Below are 22,250 nucleotides of genomic sequence, written 5' to 3'. Positions count from 1 at the left end.
TGTATTGGTTTCTGCTAATACATAATGGCCAGGTCCTGCAGCTCATTGGGTGAATAACACCTTTCTTCCTATAACACTGCGTCCCCAGTTGGGCTGTGCTGGCACTTGACCCCAGTTATTGCTCTAGAAGCAGTGAGAGAAAGTAAAGGCAGATCTTGTGGAGGGCAAGCATCGTCTTGTGAGCAGTCTGCCTCAAGTGAGACAGTAGGCTGCTGTGTTCCAGAAGTGGAGAAGCTGACACTTCTCTTAATCCTAAGGATTTGGGGTAGTCTGAGTGTTCAAGGTACTCAGGCACATCCGTCCACTCTGATATCCCTATCCCAGGCCTCAGGGCTCTGGCTTTAGTTTCGAACACTAGTTGGAGCTGTGAATTTAGGTATCTGAATCAGGTCACATGCAGAATCAGATACTTGAGAGCTTCTTTGTGGAGAAATATTTGAACAGTTTAGATGGGCTGTATCTCAACTAAAAGGTCAAGTTTTTATTTTGTCTTTGCTGGTGAGATGATCTGATGAATCTTCCTTTGGATAATATAAGTCATTTTATTTCAATGGTTAAAAAAAATTGTCTTCATCACTCTACCATGTCTAAGCCACCTAATCTCATGGAAAACAATAGATCACATTGCAGCATCCAATTCATCCATGTAGAGCAGTGAGCACTCTGGAGTTGAAATCATGAAAGAGAATCCAGTTCGCAGTGTAAATTACTAGCTCTGTTCAATATTAACTTCAACCATCTCAGTAGTACCGGTTGTAATCCTGCTTCCTAAGTTTGACCTGTCTACATTTCAACAGTGTTATCAACACTAAAATGTAATCCAATTCCTTAAATTGTGATTTTCTGGGCCCTAGATTGAAAGGGTCCTCTGTCACCTCCAAATTTTTACTGATGCCATAAATAAAAATAGCTAACTGGTATGTGAGGAAGTTATTATTTATATCTGTGCCCTCATCAGTTGTGATAGAAAATGCCGAAGTGATTTAACCTTTTCACATAATGTGTCTGATAAATGCTTTACCATATTTTAATGTGCTGAGCAATAGGGGTTTTAGTTAAATTTATATTTGAAACTGCTTTATTTCTGTTTGGGACACATAATTACTGAACCACTTACTGTTGTTGTTAGGTGCTGTTAAATAGCAACCTGGTGTATAACAGAATGAAACATTGCCTGGTCTCGAACCACTTAATAGAGAATCTTTAATAAATGCAACATCTCTGGTAAAAACTTTTGATGCATTTTTCCCCTTATAATTGCATTTTATAATAACTGTTGAAATTTCAATCCTTTGGTTCATGAAGTGTTTTCCTCTCAAACCTTTTTGATATACCGGTAATATTTCTTACTATGGTTTGTTTCATAATGGCATCTTAAATTATATTCATATGTTAATCCCATAGGAACGTTCTTAACTTCCACAGAGAAATATAATTATACCCCATTTATCTAGAAACATATTGCCCCCTTAATCCATTTTTCATTTTCTACTCTTGATGGAAAGATGAATACAAGAAATATTTCTCCTTTCGCTTTATATTAATAATAAAAACAGTGTGAAATAGCTGCTGACATTCACCTCAGTGTTAGGAATATCAAAAGGGAGTGGTAGGGACTGTGGGGAACTGGGACTCACATGCACCTGTCTAAACAGAACAATGACTTTTCAGTTTTAACCTATTTTTGCAATGTAGGAATCTGGGTCACATGTTGCCAGGACTTCTACTTTTTCACAGGATGCCAGAAATGCAGATATTTATATAATATCTCTTTATTTTAGAATGCTAAACTGAGTAGATTTATTTTAAAATGTTGTTTATCAACGCTATGCAAGCCAAACAAAACACCTCGATGGGCTGTATTTGACTGGTATGCCACTATTTGCTAGCCTCTGTATGCCTTATCTCTACTGACGTGCTTTCCCAGGAAGTCTTTAAGGCTGAGGACTAGAACCATTTCTCTGGTTACAAAGGCTAACTTAGTAGGACAAATAATTGGGAGGACATGCCATCCTGGTCATTTTTAAGTCCAGATACCCAGCTGTTATGGGAGTTCTTCTATATCTTCTGTATTAGTTCTTCAGTATTTAATTTGGAGCCCTCGTGGCACAGTAGTTAGTGCTCAGCTGCTAACCAAAAGGTTGGTGGTTCAAACCCACCAGCTGCTCCACAGGAGAAAGACATGGCAGTCTGCTTGTGTAAAGATTTATAGCCTTAGAAACCCTATAGGGTAGTTCTACTCTGTCCTGTAGGGTCACTGTGAATCAGAATCGACTCAAGAATGGTGAGTTTGGTTTGGGTTTCTATGTTTAATTCTCCTAAAGTTGACTTATAGATGTGATTACATCCCAGTCAAATTCCCATCAGGGTTTTTTCTGGGACTTGAGAAGCTTATTCTAAAATATATATTAAAGGACACAGGACCAAGAATTAGCCAAGACTATCTTAAAAATAATTAAGTGGATGACTTGACTTTCTAGGTATTGTGACTTCTTATCAAGTCAGTGTGGTGCCAATTCAAGGACTGATGTATTGACCAATGAGTCAGAAGAGAATCCTGAAATAGGATTCCCTTGCATAAATAGAAACTTAATTGGTGATAGAGATAGCACTGAAGATCATTGGAGAAACAATGGGCTCTTTAATAAATGGTACTTGATGACTGATTATCTGTATGGAAAAAATGAAATTGGTAGAAGATTATGTGTCCAGGTAGATTAATGATACACACATATACGTAGATGTATGTAGGCATGTATATTTTACTTTAACTTGATCTTTAGTATAACACATATAGTAACGTGTGTGGGTATATGTATATGGAGCCCTGGTGGCGTAGTGGTTAAGAGCTTCGCTGCTAACCAAAATGTCAGTAGTTCAAATCCACCAGCCGCTCCTTGGAAACTCTATGGGGCAGTTCTACTCTGTCCTACAGGGTCACTATGAGTTGGAATCAACTTGACGGCAACAGGTTTGGTATATATATATACATATGCATACATACATACACATAAATATACATATATACTTTTTCTTTAGCTTAATCTTTCAGAAACACTTTGCTTTAGCTGTGTCTTTTATACAGCATGTTGTTGGATTTTGTTTAGTGTCTCAAACTAAGAGCCTATTATTGTTTTAATAGATGTGTTTATCTTATTTACGATTACTAACAAAAACCAGGTGTTCAGCTGCATGGAATGGCTTCTAGGCTAATTCACAGGTTATTACAGCTCTCCCTAGCCTACGTGTCTGCTCCAACAAAATTAGGCTCTCTAACCATCTTACTCTTTCTTATTGTAGTGTTTTGTAATATGATTTCTCAAGAGAAGACGGAAGACCATCCTTTTGTGGATATATTTAATGAAGATGAAGCTGAAAAAAACTTTTTGTTGTCCAAACCTGTTTGCTTTATTATATTTGGAAAACCAGTAAGTTATCTCTTCTGACTTATTATTTAGTATAAATTATTCATTTGAAAATCACGTTCTTATAAGCTATCATATAAGAATGAAAACCACATGTGTGCTAGTTTTTTGGGTTATTTTGGAGTGCTTATTAGATTTTCATTTTTTGACTTAAAAGCTGATATAATGTTGGTGGTAAATTCACAATTTTCTCTCTTACACAGCTATAATTGAAACAGAACCTGGATTGTATTGAGCTGAAATATATTATGAAGAAATTAACTTATCTAAACATTACATCATGACAGTTAGTAGTAGTGTGTGCTACAAGGTTATTTCAGACTTCATTTACATATAAAACCTTTTCGAAATCTGTTGCTAGGCTGTCTGGATATCTGAAGGTAGGACAGTAGAGATGAGCTGGGAGGTTCTCCTATTAATGCCTGAAGATACCAAGAGGCAGTACACTCCCACCTTTTATCCACAGCATGTTAGCTGACCTATATGCTGTCTTTCCAGAAAACAGGAAGAAACAAAAAATGGCTGTTGTAAGATAGCTTGCCTTTCTAGGCAATTCTACTAAGGACTTCTAGATAAGAACTATTTGCAGCCACTGAACTAGTTAGTACTTACCATTAAAAACCAAAAAAAAACCAAACCCATTGCCGTCGAGTCAATTCCGACTCATAGCAACCCTATAAAAGGCCTAAACTTGTTCTTAAAGGGACATTCTAAAATAGCAGAGACTAAGGGTGGATCTCTTGACTTAACTGTACATGGACCCTAGGATAGTACCAAGAAATGGTTCCAGTAACTTTCTCTGTTTCCACAAACATAATTCAGTTTTAAAAGTCAACAGTAAAAACAACCAAATATAAATGTTACTTCATGAAAGTAATCTTTTATATTTAAAACATGATACTTTCCAAAGACATAAGAAGGAAATTTTTGCCCTTCAAAATTACTAAATGGAAGTATATACAAAATTCATAATTATAAACTTTATGAAGGGAATAAAATGGTGAATCTCAATACAGTCACAAATGATGTGGTGAATATTTTTAATTGAGTTACAAAAAATTTTAAAGCAAAGCCTTGACAAAGAGTGCAATACCATTATGGTATAGCTTCCTGATTTCAGGGCTATCTTCAAAAAAAAAAAAATAATAAAGTTTATTCAAATCACTTCATAAGATGTGGCATATGCAACAATTAGTAGAGAAAATAAAGCTTTAAATGTCTAGGATATACTCTTCATTTATTGTTCAGGGGAAACATTTACTTGATAACACTGATGTAATAGTAACCACCAATAGAATCTTTAAACATTGGGATATCTGTTTCATTGGCATATAATAAATGACTGTTCTATTGGGTTTTAAATAACATTTATCTTTTTAAGGGGATTGGGAAGACAACATTAGCCCGTCAGATAGCACAGACATGGAAATGCATTCGTGTCGAAGGTAAATATTATTTCTTCCCCCAACTTCTTATTATAAAAACTACAAAATATACAGAAAAATGGAAAGAATTATACAGTGAACACCCATATACCCACCATCTAAATTGTCTTGTTAACATTTTGCTGTATTTGCATTAACACAAATCTATCCACCTAGCAACCCATCAAATATTATCTTTATAATAGCATCAATCATGTTTGGCCTCTCTGTTAGTCCTAGTTTTAGTCACAGAATTTAGGAGGGTTTATGAAATGCCTATGACCCTAGTCTACTGCCTCTAATTCTGTACTTCTTTAATTTAGATAATTGATATAGAAATGGATATGTGTGCTTTAGTTGTCTTCTTTTGAAAGACGAGAAGGTAAAGAGTTCTTGTAACTCTTCTTAAGAGATTTTCCAGAACTTAATTGTCTTTGAAGATAAGTTTTATTTTTTTATTATTTATAAATTGCTTTGCATTCTCTGCAATATATAGGGCAATGGGTTGATATCTTTATAAATATGCTTTTAATCAATAAAACTATTTATGCCATAATAGAAAAATTAATGAAAGAATTAATAGGCATTCATAAATATAGAATCAAAAATAGACAAATTTAAGAAAAAAAGAGTTCAACCTCACTGTTATTCAAAGAAATGTTGATTAAAATAACACTAATCCATTTTTACCTAACAAATTGGCAATGAATTTTTTAAATTACTACAATCATTGTTTGCAACGATGTTATGAAATGGGTGTTCTGTATGCTATCAGTGAGATTGCAATCTGGTACCATTTTTTTGGAGAGCAATTTGGTAACACGTGCGCACACGCACAGACTTTAAAATTTCCCACTTTCTTTGATCCCAAAATTCCACTTCTAGGAAATCTTAAAGAATACCAAATGTTTCATAGATTATTAGCAGCTAGTAACATAATTCAGCTCCTGGGTCCTCCCCTACATCACACCCCTATAATATATGTCCCAGAATGTCTTCCATTAAGGAATGTAATATTTCATCTTAAAAGCGAAACAAGTCATTGGAATTACAGCCTCAGGACCCCTCTTTCTAATTAGTGCCTATCCAGTTTAACATTTATAGAAGCATATTTTCTTTTTATACAACCAGTGTACAAAAGTGATGCGTTCTGATTACAACGGCACGGTTATAAAAGTAGTGGACTAATAATACGAATGTATACTTCTGTGCGGTCCTTTATAATTTACCAAGCATTGTCATACACATTATCTCATTTCACCCTCACATTCTCTTGTGTACTAGACAGGGAACATGCATCCAGGGTGCAGAGGTGTTTAGGAAGTTAGCTTCCCCAAAATTCTTTAGGTAGCACATGGCAGAGGCAAGTTCACTATGGAATACATTCTGCTACCTCATACTTTGATTACACTTAAGTGGCAAAGTGTATAAATGTGCTTTGTAATCTCTAAAGTGATATACAAGTATTAATCTTTATTACCAGTTATAAAACACTAGAATATATTTGTTCATTTGGCAATGCTAATGCCGGTTTGTACTAATATCTTGAATTCATGTTTTAGCTTTACCAGTTTTGGAAGAACAGATTGCTGCTGAAACCCAAACAGGAGTTATGGTAAGCAAATCTAAATTTCAAAGTTATTGTGATAAAATAGCTCTGTATCAAACAGTAACATACAATATCTATGCTTGTTCTTAGTTGCAAGCAATGCTGGTCAGAGGTCAAAGTGTTCCAGATGAACTTGTCATAAAGATAATGTTGGACAAGCTCAATTCCCCAGAAGTCTCTCACTTTGGTATGTTTATTTTTATACATGTAAAACCAGCAAAGCAGCCTTAAAACTTGTACGTTATCTGAGTCACAAATAGTTTCTGGGGTTGCTCTTTCTTTTGCCTGGGCACAGAATTCCTAGTGTCCTGCTTTCTTTGCTTGTTTCTATTATTTTCCAGAATCTACACTTCTAAAAAAAGGGGGAAAAAAATTAAGTTTATATGACCCAATCTTTTAGCATTGTGCTCTCCAGTGTAAGCTTCAAAAATCTACTGTGGTCCATCTAGCAATGCTGATAGCCTCTGCTGACTGCTTCCCTGCTAACCCTGAGTCTCATCGCTTAGTCCTGCCAATGGCTAAATTTCTCTACATTAATCTACACTTATAAGCAGGAATGGAAACTAGAATGGCACCAGCTTTTCCTCTGGCTCCAGATATGAGCAGGCCTCAACCAGTTCACCCAGTTTGCCCTCTGACACTGGACCCAGGAGGCTCCCTATACTCAAAAGGATGCTTTGGACCTAATTTCTTGAGACAAAGACCCCTGAGGCTCAGAATGACTGAAAAGAAAAGAGCAAACTCTATGACATTTGCAAAAGAAGGGAAGAAGAATAAAGATGAGCTTGGGGTAACTCATCCATCTGAAGTGGATTTATTACACGAAAGAAGAAAAATGTAGAAAGATACTTTGAATTCTGAGTAAGTTAAGAGAGGACATTGTAACAATTAAGAATTGTTGTTAGCTGCCATCCAGTCAGCTCCAACTCATGGTGAACTTATAAATAACAGAATACAACGTTACCCAGTCCTGTGCCATCTTCTTTATCGTTGGTATATTTGAGTCCATTGTTTGTGCCTACTGTGTCAGTCCATCTCCCTCATTTTCACTTACTCTCTGTTTTACCACACACGATGTCCTTTTTCTAGCAATTGGCCTTTTCTGATGATGTGTCCAAAGTAAGCAAGCCAAAGTTTCACCATCCTTCTTTCTAAGGAGCATTCTGGTTATATATTTTCTAAGACTGATTTACTCATTTTTCTGGCAGTCCTTGGGAATGCAGGGATAAAAATAAAGTGCAATAAAGTAAAAACCATGATTGCCAAAGTAAATCAATAATGGAAGCAGCAAAAGCAGACTTGTTACTACAAAGTACTGTTATTGTTAGTTGCTGTTGAGTCACCTGCAACTCATGATGCCCCGTATACAACAAACAAAATATTGCCCAGTCCTGCATCATCTTCACAATCATTGGTATGCTTGGGTCCATTGTTGTGCACATTGTGTAATTTGAGGGCCTTCCAACCTAGGGGCTCATCTTCCAGCACTATATTGAACAATATTCTGTTATTATCTACTGGGTTTTCATTGGCTAATTTTTAGAAATAGATTTTCAAGCCTTTCTTCTGAGTCTGTCTTAGTCTGGAAGATCCACTGAAGCTTGTCCACCATGGTTGTCCCTGTTGGTATTTGAAATACCAGTGGCTTAACTTCCAGCATCATAGCAACATGCAAGCCATCACAATACAACAAACTGTAAAATCAGGAAAGGGTTTTATCCTTTTACCACACTTATAAAATCTGTATGGTGAGCAAATGATCTAAGAAGTTGGATTATATGAAGAAGAATGTGGCATTGGGATTGGAGGAAGACTCATTAACCACCTATGATATGCAGATGACACAACCTTGCTTTCAGAAAGCAAAGAGGACTTGAAGCACTTCTTCAAAGATCAAAGACTACAGCCTTCAGTACGGATCACACCTCAACATAAAGAAAACTAAAATCCTCACAACTGACCAATAAGCAACATCATGATAAAGGGAGAAAATGTGACATTGTCAAGAATTTCATTTTACTTTGATCCACAATCAACATCCATGGAAGCAGCGGTCAAGAAATCAAATAACGTAATCTCTAAAATATACAAGATACTGCAAAATCTCAACAACAAAAAGACAACCCAATTAAAAAATGGGCAAAGGATATGAACAGGCACTTCACCAAAGAAGATATTCAGGTGGCTAGCAGATATATGAGGAAATTCTCACGATCATTAGCCATTAGAGAAATGCAAATCAAAACTGCGATGAGATACCATCTCACCCCAACAAAGCTACCATTAATCCAAAAAACACCAAATAATAAATGTTGGAGAGGTTGTGGAGAGACTGGAACACTTATACACTGTTGGTAGGGATGTAAAATGGTAAAACCACTTTGGAAATTGATTTGGTGCTTCCGTAAAAAGCTAGAAACAGAAGTACCATACAATCCAGCAGTCCCACTCCTTGGAATATATCCTAGAGAAATAAGAGCCATCACACGAATAGATATATGCACAACCATGTTCATTGCAGCACTGTTCACGATAGCAAAAAGATGGAAACAACCTAGGTGCCCATCAACGGACGAATGGATAAACAAATTATGGTATATTCACACAATGGAATGCTACACAATGATACAGAATAACAATGAATCTGTGAAACATAACATGGAGGAATCTGGAAGGCATTATGCTGAGTGAAATTAGTCAGTCGCAAAAGGACAAATATTGAATAAGACCACTATTATAAGAACTCAAGAAAAGGTTTAGACACAGAAGAAAACATTCTTTAATGGTTATGAGGATGGGGAGGGAGGGAGGGGGTATTCACTAACTAGATACTAGACAAGAATTATGTTAGGTGAAGGGAAGGATAACACACAGTACAGGGGAAGTCAGCACAACTGGACTAAACCGAAAGCTAAGAAGTTTCCTGAATACAACCAAACTTTTTGAGGGACAGAGTAGCAGGGGCAGGGGTCTGGAGACTATGGTTTCCGGGAACATCTAGGTCAATTGGCATAACAAAGTTTTTTAAGAAAATGTTCTGCATCCCACTTTGGTGAGTGGTGTCTGGGGTCTTAAAAGCTAGTGAGCGGCCATCTAAGATGCATCAATTGGTCACAACCCACCTCAAGCAAAGGAGAATGAAGAACACCAAAGACACAAGGAAAATACTAGCCCAAGAGACAAAAGGGCCACAAAAGACTCCATCAGCCTGAGACCAGAAGAACTAGATGGTACCCAGCTACCACCAATGACTGCCCTGACAGGGAATACAACAGAAAGTCCCTGATGGACTAGGAGAAAAGTGGAGTGCAGAACTCAAATTCTAGTAAAAAGACCAGACTTAATGGTCTGACTGTGACTGGAGGGACCCCGGAAGACACGGCCCCCAGACTCTCTGTTAGCCCAAAACTAAAACCATTCTCGAAACCAACTTTTCAGACAAAGATTAGAATGGACTATAAGACATAAAATGATACTCGTGAAGAGTGTGCTTCTTAGCTCAAGTAGATACATGAGTCTAAATGGACAGCTACCATCCAGAGGCGAGATGAGAAGGCAGAAAGGGACAGGAGCTGGTTGAATGGACATGGGAAATCCGGGGTGGAAAGGAGGAGTGTGCTGTCACAGTATGGGGAGTGCAACTAGGGTCACATAGCAGTGTGTATATGAAGTTTTGTATGAGAAACTAAGTTGAACTGTAAACTTTCATTTAAAGCACAATAAAAAAAAAATCAAATAATGTATTGCATTGGGCAAATCTGCTGCAAAAGACCTCTTTAAAGTATTAGAAGCAAAGACGCCACTTTGAGGACTAAGGTGCAACTGACCCAAGCCATGGTATTTTCATTCGCCTCGTATGCGTGCAAAAGTTGGACAATGAATAAGGGAGACTGAAGAAGAATTGATGCCTTTAAACTATGGTGTTGGCAAAGAATGTTCAATATACCATGGACTACCAGAAGAACAAACAAATCTGTCTTGGAAGAAGTACAGCCATAATTCTCCTTAGAAGCAAAAATGGCAAGACATCATCTTACGTAGTTTGGATATGTTATCAGGAGGGACCAGTCCCTGGAGAAGGACATCATGCTTGATAAAGTAGAGGCTCAGCAAAAAAGAGGAAGACCCTCAACAAGATGGATTGACACAGTAGCTTCAATAACGTGCTCAAACATAGCAACAGTTGTGAGGATGGCACAGGACCAAGCAGTGTTTTGTTCTGTTCTACATAGGATCGCTATGAGTCAGAACTGACTCGATGGCACCTAACAACAACAACATATATAAATGTATCTATATATCATCTATTTATAGATGATATGTGTATATAGATGATATATAGAATGAACTGTATTTATCCATATGTAGAGAATATATTTATATATTATCAATATACAAATTATATATGTAACATATATAACCAGAGATAAAGAGGATGAACTTGGGAAAAAGACCCATAATGTTGAAGGTGAAATGAGTAAAAAGGAGATAAAAAGAAAACTGAAGGAAATCACAGAGTTCCAACTTAGGTCAATGCTACTATAACAGAAATACCACAAGTGGATGACTTTAACAAACAGAAGTTTATTCTCTCACAGTTTAGGAGGCTAGAAGTTTGAATTCAGGGCACCAGCTCCAGGGGAAGGCTTTCTATCTCTGTCAGCTCTGGATGAAGGTCCTGGTCATCAATCTCCCCCTAGTCTAGGAGTGTCTCAGCACAGGTACCTCGAGTCCAAAGGATTTACTATGCTCCCAGCACTTATTTCTTGGTAACATGAGGTCCCTCTCCTCTCTGCTCAATTCTCTCTTTTATATCTCAAAAGAAAGTGACTCCAGATACAACCTAATCCTGCCTCATTAACTTAACTGCCTCTAATCTTGCCTCATTAGCATCATAGATGTTAGGATTTACAACACATAGGAAAATCACATCAGATCACAAAATGGTGGACAGTCACACAGTACTGGGAATCATGGCCTAGCCAAGCTGACACACACTTTTGGGGGACACAATTCAATCGGTAACAGTCATTAAATAACCTAAAAAGCATAGTAATTTAAACTAAAACATGTATATAGACAGGTAGGTTAAGATGTAAGCATGAAAAGTATAAACAAATACCTATTTGTTTATAGTTTTACCTCACCTGACGTCTTGAAAAATTTAGAATGGTTTACATGGCTAAAAAAAAAAACAGCATAAAAAAGTATTTGCAAAAGGAGAAAGAAAAAAACGACGTGAGATAAGAAACCCATTCATATATTCAGTGTTCATAGCCTTTAAAACTTATTATGGAAAATTTCAAACAAAAGTAGAGAGATTAATGTAAAGACCCCCCACCATGTGTCCATCATCCAGCTTCAACAGTGACAACTGTTGTCTAATCTTGTTTCATCTATACCTCCACCTACTTCTCTCCCCAACCCTACTTTAGTTTGAACCTTCTTGTGGTTGTTGTTATCTGTTGTCAAATCGATTCTGATTCATGGCGACCCTATGTCTGTTGTTTGTTGTTGTTAGGCACCGTGGAGTAGGTTCCAACTCATGGAAACCCTGTGTACAACAGAGTAAAACACTGCTTGGTCCTGCGCAATCCTCAACAAATTGTTGCTATGTTTGAGCCCATTGTTGCAGCCATTATGTCAGTCCGTGTTGCTGAGGGTCTTCCTCTTTTTTGCTGACCCTCTACTTTACCAAGCATGATGTCCTTTTCCACGGACTGGTCCCTCCTGATAACATGTCCAAAGTACCTGAGACAAAGTCTCACCAGCCTCGCTTCTAAGGAGCATTTTGGCTGTACTTCTTCCAAGACAGATTTATTCGTTCTTCTGGAAGTCCGTGGTATATTCAATATTCTTCACCAACACCATAATACAAAGGAATCGATTCTTCTTTGGTCTTCCTTATTCATTGTCCAGCTTTCACACGTATATGAGGTGATTGAAAATACCATGGCTTCGGTCAGGCGCGCCTTAGTCCTCAAAGTGACATCTTTGCTTTTTAATACTAAAGAGATCTTTTGCAGCAGAATGGGGGAGGGGTGTCCTTATCTATGTTTCCATCCTCGCACACATCTCTGGGATTGAAGAGGTTGATAGTGGGCTCAGCATCTCTGACCTGTTTACAGTGCCTCCCTGAGATCTTCCCAGAATTGGGTCGAGTACTAAGTTATTCCACTCTAAATCTTGAATGGAGAGACAGACTTAAATGAAATAACAGTGTATTCCACACCTCCTTCCATATACATATCCCCGGGGTCTGGATATGGTGATACTGGCCACCTCTCAGTGAGTAGATCCCCAAAATGCATTGCTCAGAGCCTATCAGAAGAGAGCCAGATCCCATGGAAACAACCCACTCTTCTGTTGCATCCACCAGGAATAAGACCAAATATGAAACTTATTCAGATATACATGTACTCTTGAGGTTTAGCATGCTTGCAAACAGTTGCACTTGGAATGCGTGATATGTCTCCAGGCAGTGGCAGTGGTTGTGGCAATGAGCAGGATGCTGTTGAGTACAGCAAAGTACCAAGCTTATTTCAGTGACCCACATTGGGCTGACACTGAGTGGTGTTGCCAGCATAGAGAACAGAAGGGAGGTATTGTGTAATCTGTTATTGCTTGGAAGAGGAAGGCATGGGCCCTAGAGACTGGCTGGTCTCTGCATTTGTTCAGTTAGGAAGAGTGAGCTGGGCAAGGATTGAATTCAATCTAGAGCTAGACCATACAGTCCCCTTCACTGCAGTATCCACCATTGCAGTGTGTCAGACCAGAAGATTAATGCCAGCCATCACATACCAGAAGGGGTTGGGGGTGGGGGTGGGGGTTACTAGGCAAAGTCTTGTGAGCAAGTTCAAGCACGGTTGTTAATCAAGTGGGAGCTAGACTAAGAACAGGAGAGAAGATGCCAAACCAAACTAGGGGAGTGCAGAGCCAAGAAAGCAAAAAAACCAAGGAACAGCAGGAAGAGGCAAGAAGAGAAAGATCTGACTCAGTTCCTTAGATGGTCCCAATGCCTGCAGTGGCTATGTTTTTGCAGGAATGTTCTAGGCTCATTTAAAGAGCCTTGAATAGGAGGTATGCCTTGGGATACCACTGCTATTTCAAAAACAACAGCAAGAGCAAATAAATTGGAAACTAAGGAGGACAGCAAAACAGGAGGAAATCATGAATATAGTTCATACAAAACCAAGATTACAAGGTCTCCGTTTCTGTCTTTTGAACTCTAATTACTTAGGATTCCTTCTGTGAGTAGTGTCCAGTACATAGTTAGCAGAAAGTAAAATGTTTGAAAAAGCTTAGAAGAAATTGGCACAAGCCTAAGCATTTAATAAGATTTTGGTCTACTATACGTGGTTGTTGGTCTGCTTTTTTAAAATGAAAGATTGTGATCTGCATGTTCTCAAGTGAGGAATTCATTCATCTATCAATAAATACTTAGTAATTTTTTTATTATACTATTGTAGGCATTGCATAGGATAGCATTACTCAGACCTTCTGGTTTCATGACCCTTTCACATTCATAAAAATTGCTGAGAACCCAAAAGAGCTTTTGCTTACGTGGGTTATATCTATCAATATTACTATATTAGAAATTAAGATGAATAAATTTTTAATATATTTATTTAACAATAAATTCGTTACATGTTAACATAAGTAGCATATTTTTATGAAAAATAATTGTTTTCAAAACAAAAAAATTTAGTGAGAAGAGTGGCATTATTTTACATTTTTGAAAATCTCTTTATTGTCTAGCTTAATAGAAGACAGCTGGATTCTCACACCTGCCTCCGCTCAATCCATTACAATATATATTTTAGTTGAAGCGTACAAAGAAAATTCAGCCTCACCCAAATATGTAGTTAGATAAGGGAGGAGCATTTGAATAGCCTTTAGAGATAATTGTGAATATTCTTAATCCTACACCAAAACTTGACAAGTGGTAGTTTCTTAAAGGTTAGTTGCAATGTGGAATCTAAAACCGTATCAGTGAGTTTTTCAAGCTCTGTGACATTAAAATTCATTGGTTTATCTTGCACTTGTAGGTTCCTAGGTAGTACAAATGGTTTGTGCTTAACTGCTCATCTAAAGGTTGGTGGTTCAAACCCACCTAGCAGCACTGAAAAAAAAAAAAAGGCCTAGTGATTTGCGTCCATAAAGATTACAACCAAGGAAACCCTATGGGGCAGTACTACTCTGTAACAAATGGGGTCACCATGTGTTGGAATTGACTGTATGGCAAGGGGTTTTCTCAGATTTTCTGTCTTGTACTTGCAATGGGTCTTTTACCCATGCAAGCTTTTGGTCATTTGGAAAATATTGGTTCACTGAGTTATATACATCTTCCAAATATTGACGTGCTTCATTATATAATATTTAAAAAATCACATTTGTTAATATCATCACCAGTGTCATCAGGAAAAGCCTTAACTATTGGGAAGCTGTTAAGCTCATGGTGGTGGATATAGTTTTCCAAAATTCTGATTTTCAGTTGAATTTTACAATTGGCAATAAACACTGTCAGTCGTTGTCCTAGAAGTGACAGACTCATTCCATTGACTTTTTATAAAATGTCTACCAAATATACAAGACTGAATAACCATAGTTTGTCTGTCAGTTGTTCTTGGCAAGAAAGAAAATGTTCTGTTAAAAAAGCAGAAAAATAGGTTGAGGCACTTTAATTCCAGCTGAAGGGGATAAGACTTCATTCTACTAATAAGAGAGAAATTTCCCAACAAGAGAGTGACCTAATTAAAGAGATTCTATTAAAGAAATTAATGTGAGGTGGTAAACAGGTGATATAAGCCAATAGATGTGGTAAGCTGAAATCATACTAACAGCATTTTGTTTCTTGACCTGTATGGTGCGTATATGGGTGTTTTCAGACTCTCTGTAACTTACTTAAACACTAGATACATATATATATGCATGTTTATACAAAAACCAAACACATTGTCATTGAGTCAATTTAGACTCATAGTGACCCTGTGGAACTGAGTAGAACTGCGCCATAGGGTTTCCAAAGAGCAGCTGGTGAATTCGAACTGCTGACATTTTGGTTAGCAGCTGAGCTCTTAACCACTCCGCCACCAGGGCTCCATACATTTTATATATATATATAAAACATATAGATAGATTTTATTATATTATGAAATAATAATTTTAGAAAGAAAAATAATATACCAAGCAACCCCTGTAATACACCTTTACCATTAATCATATGAACTTTCCTAACATGAGTTAAAAGAATTACTAGCATGAAATTTCCTTCGCTAGGTACCTCATGTGTCTAAAATAAATTTATTTAGAAATTTTAAAGATGTATCCTCCTAGCCCAATGATTTTATTTATTATCCAAAAAATATATATTCATGAATATACGTCATGTGGCAATAGTCTTAATTATTACTTTCAGAACTTTGACAGATGGTTTTATAACCTGCTTTAGTATTTGTCGATAACTAGATGGTATTTTATAAAGTAATAATAATAAATTCATGTTTTTATACTGATAATATTGTAAAACTTTTAAAATTATATTTTCCTCTACAGGTTATATTATCACTGAAATGCCATCATTTTCACAGGAAGCCATAACTACTTTAGAGCAATTAGAATTAATTAAAAACTTAAGTTTGAAACCTGATCTTATAATCAATATTAAGGTAAGGATACTAGTTGTTTTTCTGCTATAGTAAACCATTCTTTCTTATAGTGGTTAAATTCAAGGAATATTTTCAAAACTTTAAATAGTTATGGAAAGAATCATTTATGCTTCAACCCCAGGGCCTGTGTTATACTTTCTCATTCCTCTGTGTTTTTGCACCTGCAGCTCCAGTCACATGAAACACCTCCTCACCTCTCCACCAGGTTTAATCATAGCCATCCTTGGAAAGTCAGTTCAGGCATTCTTTTAGTTTCCTAGAGCTGCCATAACAAAGTACCACAATCCGAGTGGCTTAAAGCAACAGAAATGCATTCTCTCACAGTTCTAGAAGCTAGAAGTCCCAATTCAGGGTATTGGCAGGGCCATCATTTCTTTGAAGGCTGTAGGGGAAGATCCTTCCTTCTCACTTCCAGCTTCTGGTAGCCCCAGGCATTGCTTGGCTTGTGGAGGCCTAACTCCAATCTCTGCCTCTGTCTTCATATGTCCATCCTCCTTCTGTGTCTGTATCTCTTCTCATTTTCTTATAAGGACACTAGTCATGTTGGATTAGAGCTCATGCTACTCCAGTTAAGGAGCCCTAGTGGTGCAGTGAGTAAAGCAATCGACTGCTAACTGAAAGGTCAGCAGTTCAAAACCACTAGCTGCTCTGCGGGAGAAAGATGTGGCAGTCTGCTTCCATAGAGGTTTACAGCCTTGGAAACCCTATGGGGTTGCTATTAGTCGGAATCGACTCAATAGCAATGGGTGAGTTTTGGTCTACTCCAGTATAACCTCATGTTAACTGAACTAAATACATCTGCAAAGATACAATTTCCAAATAAGGTCAGTCACATTCACAGGTATGAACTGGGGACCAGGGCTTGAACATATCTTTTTAGGGGGGCGTAAACCAATCCATAACAGGCATCATACCCCAGTTTTCCCGGACAACCACCCCTTACACAGCAACACACACACTCCTTTTCCCCCACACTGTACTTACCATGGGAGAGTTAAATACTTCTGATGACCATTCATGTTGCTCTCCTCTATCGTATTACTTACCTCACTATAGTGTAATTGTCCATTTTCCTCCTACACTCTGTCTTACATGAAGGCAGGAACCATGTCTTATTCATATAAACAACAATTATCACAATATAACATCTAGTAGACACCTAGTAAGTTTATCAATTAAATAAAATTAAAGAACAAACAAATGATTAGGATGTTTGAACATTAAAGAACACTACTAGATTGATTAAGAGTCAATTAAACAGGCTGGGTCCTGTTCTCAGTTCTCTCCCTTATCAACTGTTTCAATTTGGTAAGTCACATTTATGAACCTTAAGTTCCTCTTTACAAAGATAAGAATTGCTGCCTCATGAAGTTATGATAAAAATTTAGTGAGGTGATATCTACTTAGTTATATGAAAATGAATGATATACTTTTGTATCCACATCCTGCCTGGTTCCTGAAAGGGTTTAAGACAGCTCAGAATAAGTTGGAATGGTTCTTAGCTCAGATGTTGGGACCCAGTGGTATTTCCGCATTAGCTGTGAGAAACAGGTGGAGTTGCAGTGCTGAGGGTGAGGTAATCTGCCGCTCCAGCCACAGCTCATGGCAAGGGGCCAACCAAAATCCCCACACGCCCTTGAGAATGTCACACATGTGAAAACGTGTATTATGGAGGGAAGATCTCAAACACATAACTGGAACAAATATAAAGTCTAAACCAGGGAAAATACACATTAAATAGGTAGCTACGATTTGGTGGAAAGAGAGTACTTAAGATATACAGGCCATAATGACCCACCAGTTTACTAAATTTGAGTCATAAATTTGGTTCTGAATTTGATGAGCCAAAGTAAACAGGAAAATGTGACCAGTTATAAAGTTTACAATGTCCATGAAAGGCAAGCCATTCCTCAGGAATAACAACTTTCATTAAAAATGGAAGAAATAGAAACCCTCAGAGTATGACCTCTGTACACCCTTTTAACTCAGTAATGAAGTCACTCCTGAAGTTCACCCTTCAGCCAAAGATTAGACAGGCCTATAAAACAAAAAATAACACACATAGTTCAACCATGTAGACGAGACTAAATGGGCACACCAGCCCAAAAGGAAAGACAAGAAGGAAGGAAGGGACAGAAAAACCGGACAAATGGAAATGGAGAACCAGAGGTCAAGAATGGGAGAGTGTTAACACATCATGGGGTTGGCAACCAGTGTCACAAAACAATTTGTGTATTAATTCTTTAATGAGAAACTAATTTGCTCTGTAAACTCTCACCTAAAGCACAATAAAAAAATTTTTTTTTAATGAAAGAAATATCTTACATGGATCTTCATAAAAGAGACTCTGCTGAATATAGTGAACGAAGTCCTTAACCCCATTCATTTTATAAATACGATAGTGGGTGTTCCATAGCAGTTTCTACAGGGTGCGGAGTGTAACCCGAGAGCCCAGTATGAGAGCACAACTAAGGGAAGTCAGGGCAACACACACTTCTCCGATGGTTTGGCCTTATCTGAGGCTGAAGACTGGAGTTTCTAGAGCAAAAGCTCTCAGGGATCCATGAACCCCTAAGCATTCGGGAACCTTCTGAAATTATCTGCAAAATGTTATATGTATATGCATAAGCAAAAGCCTATGACTTTCTTTAGACTCTAAAGGGGTCTGTGCTAAAAAAAAAAAACAAGGTAAGAACCAGTGATAACAGAGCAGTGATTCTCGGAGTGCAGTCCCAGAGCCAGCAGCATCAGCAGCACCCAGGAACTTGTTCAAAATACAAATTCCTGGACCCACACCAGGAGTAAGAATCTGAAACTCTGAGGGTGGCACCCAGCTACCTGTGTGAAAAGCCCTTCAGGTGATTCTGATGCCGGTTAAAACTTGAGGACAGCTGCTCTGGAGGCATGTCTTCCAGAGTCATCAAGTGAAACAGGAGACAACTGAAGGGGATAGTCTGGCCAGGACTCAGAATGTGGGTATTCTGGGTCGCTGAATAAGGGCAAATCCACAAGCTTTAAAAGTTACCGAGTGCGTTGAAAGTCCCCCTCCCCTTTTTTTTAATAATACCTTATTGTGTTTTTAGTGAAAGTGTACACAGCAAATTAGGTTCCCATTTAACAATTTCTATACAGATTGCTCAGTGACATTGGTTACATTTTTCACAATGTGTCAGCATTCTCATTAATACCCTTCTATTTATCCATTTCCAGTAATCTAGTTTCCTTGCACCCTTACCTTTTCATCTTTGCTTTAGAGTAAGTGTTGACCGTTTGGTCTCATATAGATGAATTTTTAAAGGAGTACAGTACTCATGGGTGATATGCTTTATTTTATGAGCCAATCTGTTATTTAGCTAACAGGTGACCTCAGGGGATAGTTTAAAGAGTACCTCAGTCCTGGGGAGTCCTATAGTCTCAACTGGTCCAGTAAGTCTGAAGTTTTTAAGAATTTTAGTTCTGTTCAACATTTTTATCCCATTCTGTCAGGATCCATCTATTGTGACCCTGATCAGAAAGGTAGGTAGTGGTAGCCAGGCACTTTGTAGTTCCTCTGGTCTCAGCGTAGATGAGGCCATGGTTCACATAGACTATTAGTCCTGTAAACTAGTTTCTTCTCTGAGTCTTTGGTTTCCTTCTTTCTGTTTTGCTCTGGACGAGTAGAGACCAGTAGTTGTATCTTAGATAGCCATTTGCAAGCTTTTAAGACCCCAGACACTATTCATCAAACTAGAATGTAGAATGTATTATGAACTGTGTTATGCCAGTTGACCAAGTTGTCCCACAAGATTATGGTCCAGAGCCTTCAAGTCCAGAAAACCAAACCCAGGAAGTATTTGGTTATATCTAAGAAGTATCTGTAACTGTGCTCCTATGTGCTTTATTACATATATAAATATATATGCATGCACACACACACAAGTATATAATATACATATAGATACATCTATATATGCACACATATACATACCTATACACATATATGCATACATACATACATATGTAACCACACATATATTTTTTGGTTGTTGTTGTGAAACCCTTTTTTTGTGTGTGAAAATTAGGAAGCCTGAATAAAAGTCTTGCCTCAGTAAATACCTATCCATCTCCATATAGAGATGGCCTGAAGAAATCAGAAAATGAGCAAGGAAGGTTTCAAAGTTCCTTACTTCCTTTGTTTCTCAGAGTGTGGTGCATGGACCATTGGCATTAGAATCACTGAGGATGCTGTTAAAGTGTCTAGGCCTCACCCCAGATGTATTAAATCACAAGGGGGAGTATGAATCTCTGTTTAACAAGCTGTCCACATCAGTCATATACAGTTACTCCCTGATGTTTGAGAGCCACTGCCAGAGAATACTATCCAGATTTTTTTATCCTGAAAAATATTCAGAGCAGGATTTACCAGCCCCAAACCATTTAGTTAGTTAGGTGTTGTCAAGTTGATTTTGACTCATAGTGCTCTCATGTGACAGAGTAGAACTACCCCATGGGATTTTCTAGACTATAATTGTTACAGGAGCAGATCGCCAGGTCTTTCTCTAGCTCAAACTGCCAACCTTTTGGTTCCAGCAGCTGAGTACTTAACCATTGATCCACCAGGCCTCCTTCCCCGAACCATAGTTATAGTTAATAATGCACCCACAGAGCATGGGATAGGATCAGAAGACCTGGTTCCACATTGTAATTCCTCCATATGACATTGCAGTCTGAGATCAGTCTCATAACCTGCCAGAGCTGTTCTTCCCTGACCTGTAAAATGACTTTAATCATAGTATTAGATTACTTATCGGGATTATTATGAGATTTGAGTAAAATTGCATGTGTCATAGCACTATGAAAACAGGAAAATTGCTCTGCAGACTTTGGTTTTGGCTTTTTCACTACCTAGACTCAGTTTTCCCATACATGATCTTTCAGGTCCCATTCATGACTAGTATTTTATGAAGTACTTCATCCATGAAACTGCAAATGGTATTCAATAGTGTAAATACAGAATATGTATTTATATGTTGGAAATATGTGGATATTCCCTCTTCCTCCATTCTCAGCCTTTTAAACTAATCTGACAGAAGCCTGTGTACCTTTCCAGACTAAACTGATTTTATCTTCTATTTCTTTACTCTGTCATTCTCCTAACCTTCTTTTTCATCAAAAAACTATTGACATTTTCTCACAAATATTAATTTCAAAGAAAAGTGTTGGCATAGCATAAAAATTGTGCCCTGTTCCTCTCTTGGCATGTACTGAAACTTGATGCAAAATCGCAGTATTGTATTTACTCAGGGTTTTAAGGAATTTTTTGGTTTATATATGATATAATTTATAAATAAGAATTAAAAGTATATTGAAAATGTTGTGATTTAATAATGTTGCTCCTTAGTGCCCTGACTTTGATTTATGCCAAAGAATTTCTGGGCAAAGACAACACAGTAGTACGGGGTACATTTACCCAAGAGATCAGTGGGATCCTGAAGTCATTGAAAGTCGTAGAAAAAAGAGGAAAGAAGCCCAAAAAGAGGGAAAAGGAGAAGAGGAAGGGGAAGAGGAAGAAGAGCAAGAAGAAGAAGAGGTAATCTCTCAATCAGTATACTGGCCAAAACCAAACTCGTTGCCATCAAGTTGATTCCAACCTATAGCGATCCTATAGGGCAGAGTAGAACTGCCCATAGGATTTCTAAGGCTGTAAATCTTTATGGGAGAAGACTTCCACCTCTTTCTCCCACTGAGTGGTTAATTAGTTCAAACCGCCAACCTTTTGGTTAGCAGCTGAGCACTTAATCACTGTGCCACCAGGGCTCCTTATCAGTATACTACACTTTTTTTATTTGCTATAATTAAATGAGAGTATGGGTAATGGAAAATAGCAGAGACTGAAGAAAATTACATTTACTTTACCTTTTTATCGAGTCTGGAGTAAATAAGCAAAAATGTTTCATGTTTTCAAGAAATAATAGATCATGCTGACAATAGATAAATGGTAACTTTGGTGAAGGGTAAGACAGTACACAATACTGGGGAAGCCAGGACAGCTTGTACAAGGAAAGGTCATGGAAGCTCCACAGACACTTCCAAACTCCCTGAGGGACTGAATTGCTGGGCAGAGGGCTGTGGGGACCATGGTCTC

The 22,250-nt window shown here is 37.7% G+C and overlaps 1 protein-coding gene across 2 annotated transcripts in view; it reads left to right on the top strand.

Moving 5' to 3' along the window:
• AK9 (adenylate kinase 9) overlaps positions 1-22,250 on the top strand; it is a 135,442-nt gene that overhangs the window by 4,477 nt on the left and 108,715 nt on the right. Inside the window, exons 2-7 of one of the 2 annotated variants that reach the window (XM_023727645.1) lie at positions 3,301-3,428; positions 4,807-4,870; positions 6,412-6,464; positions 6,549-6,645; positions 16,014-16,126; positions 21,507-21,695. In XM_023727645.1, coding sequence (XP_023583413.1) covers positions 3,312-3,428; positions 4,807-4,870; positions 6,412-6,464; positions 6,549-6,645; positions 16,014-16,126; positions 21,507-21,695 — 633 coding nt within the window. In that variant the 5' untranslated portion in view covers positions 3,301-3,311. Of the gene's footprint in view, positions 1-3,182; positions 3,429-4,806; positions 4,871-6,411; positions 6,465-6,548; positions 6,646-16,013; positions 16,127-21,506; positions 21,696-22,250 lie in introns of those variants that run through there. The other variant, XM_004372457.2, reaches the window with a different exon arrangement.

Source organism: Trichechus manatus, unplaced genomic scaffold, assembly GCF_000243295.1.
Source record: "Trichechus manatus latirostris isolate Lorelei unplaced genomic scaffold, TriManLat1.0 scaffold00017, whole genome shotgun sequence".
Taxonomy (NCBI): Eukaryota; Metazoa; Chordata; class Mammalia; order Sirenia; family Trichechidae; genus Trichechus; species Trichechus manatus.
This window is presented reverse-complemented; position numbering and strand designations above follow the sequence as displayed.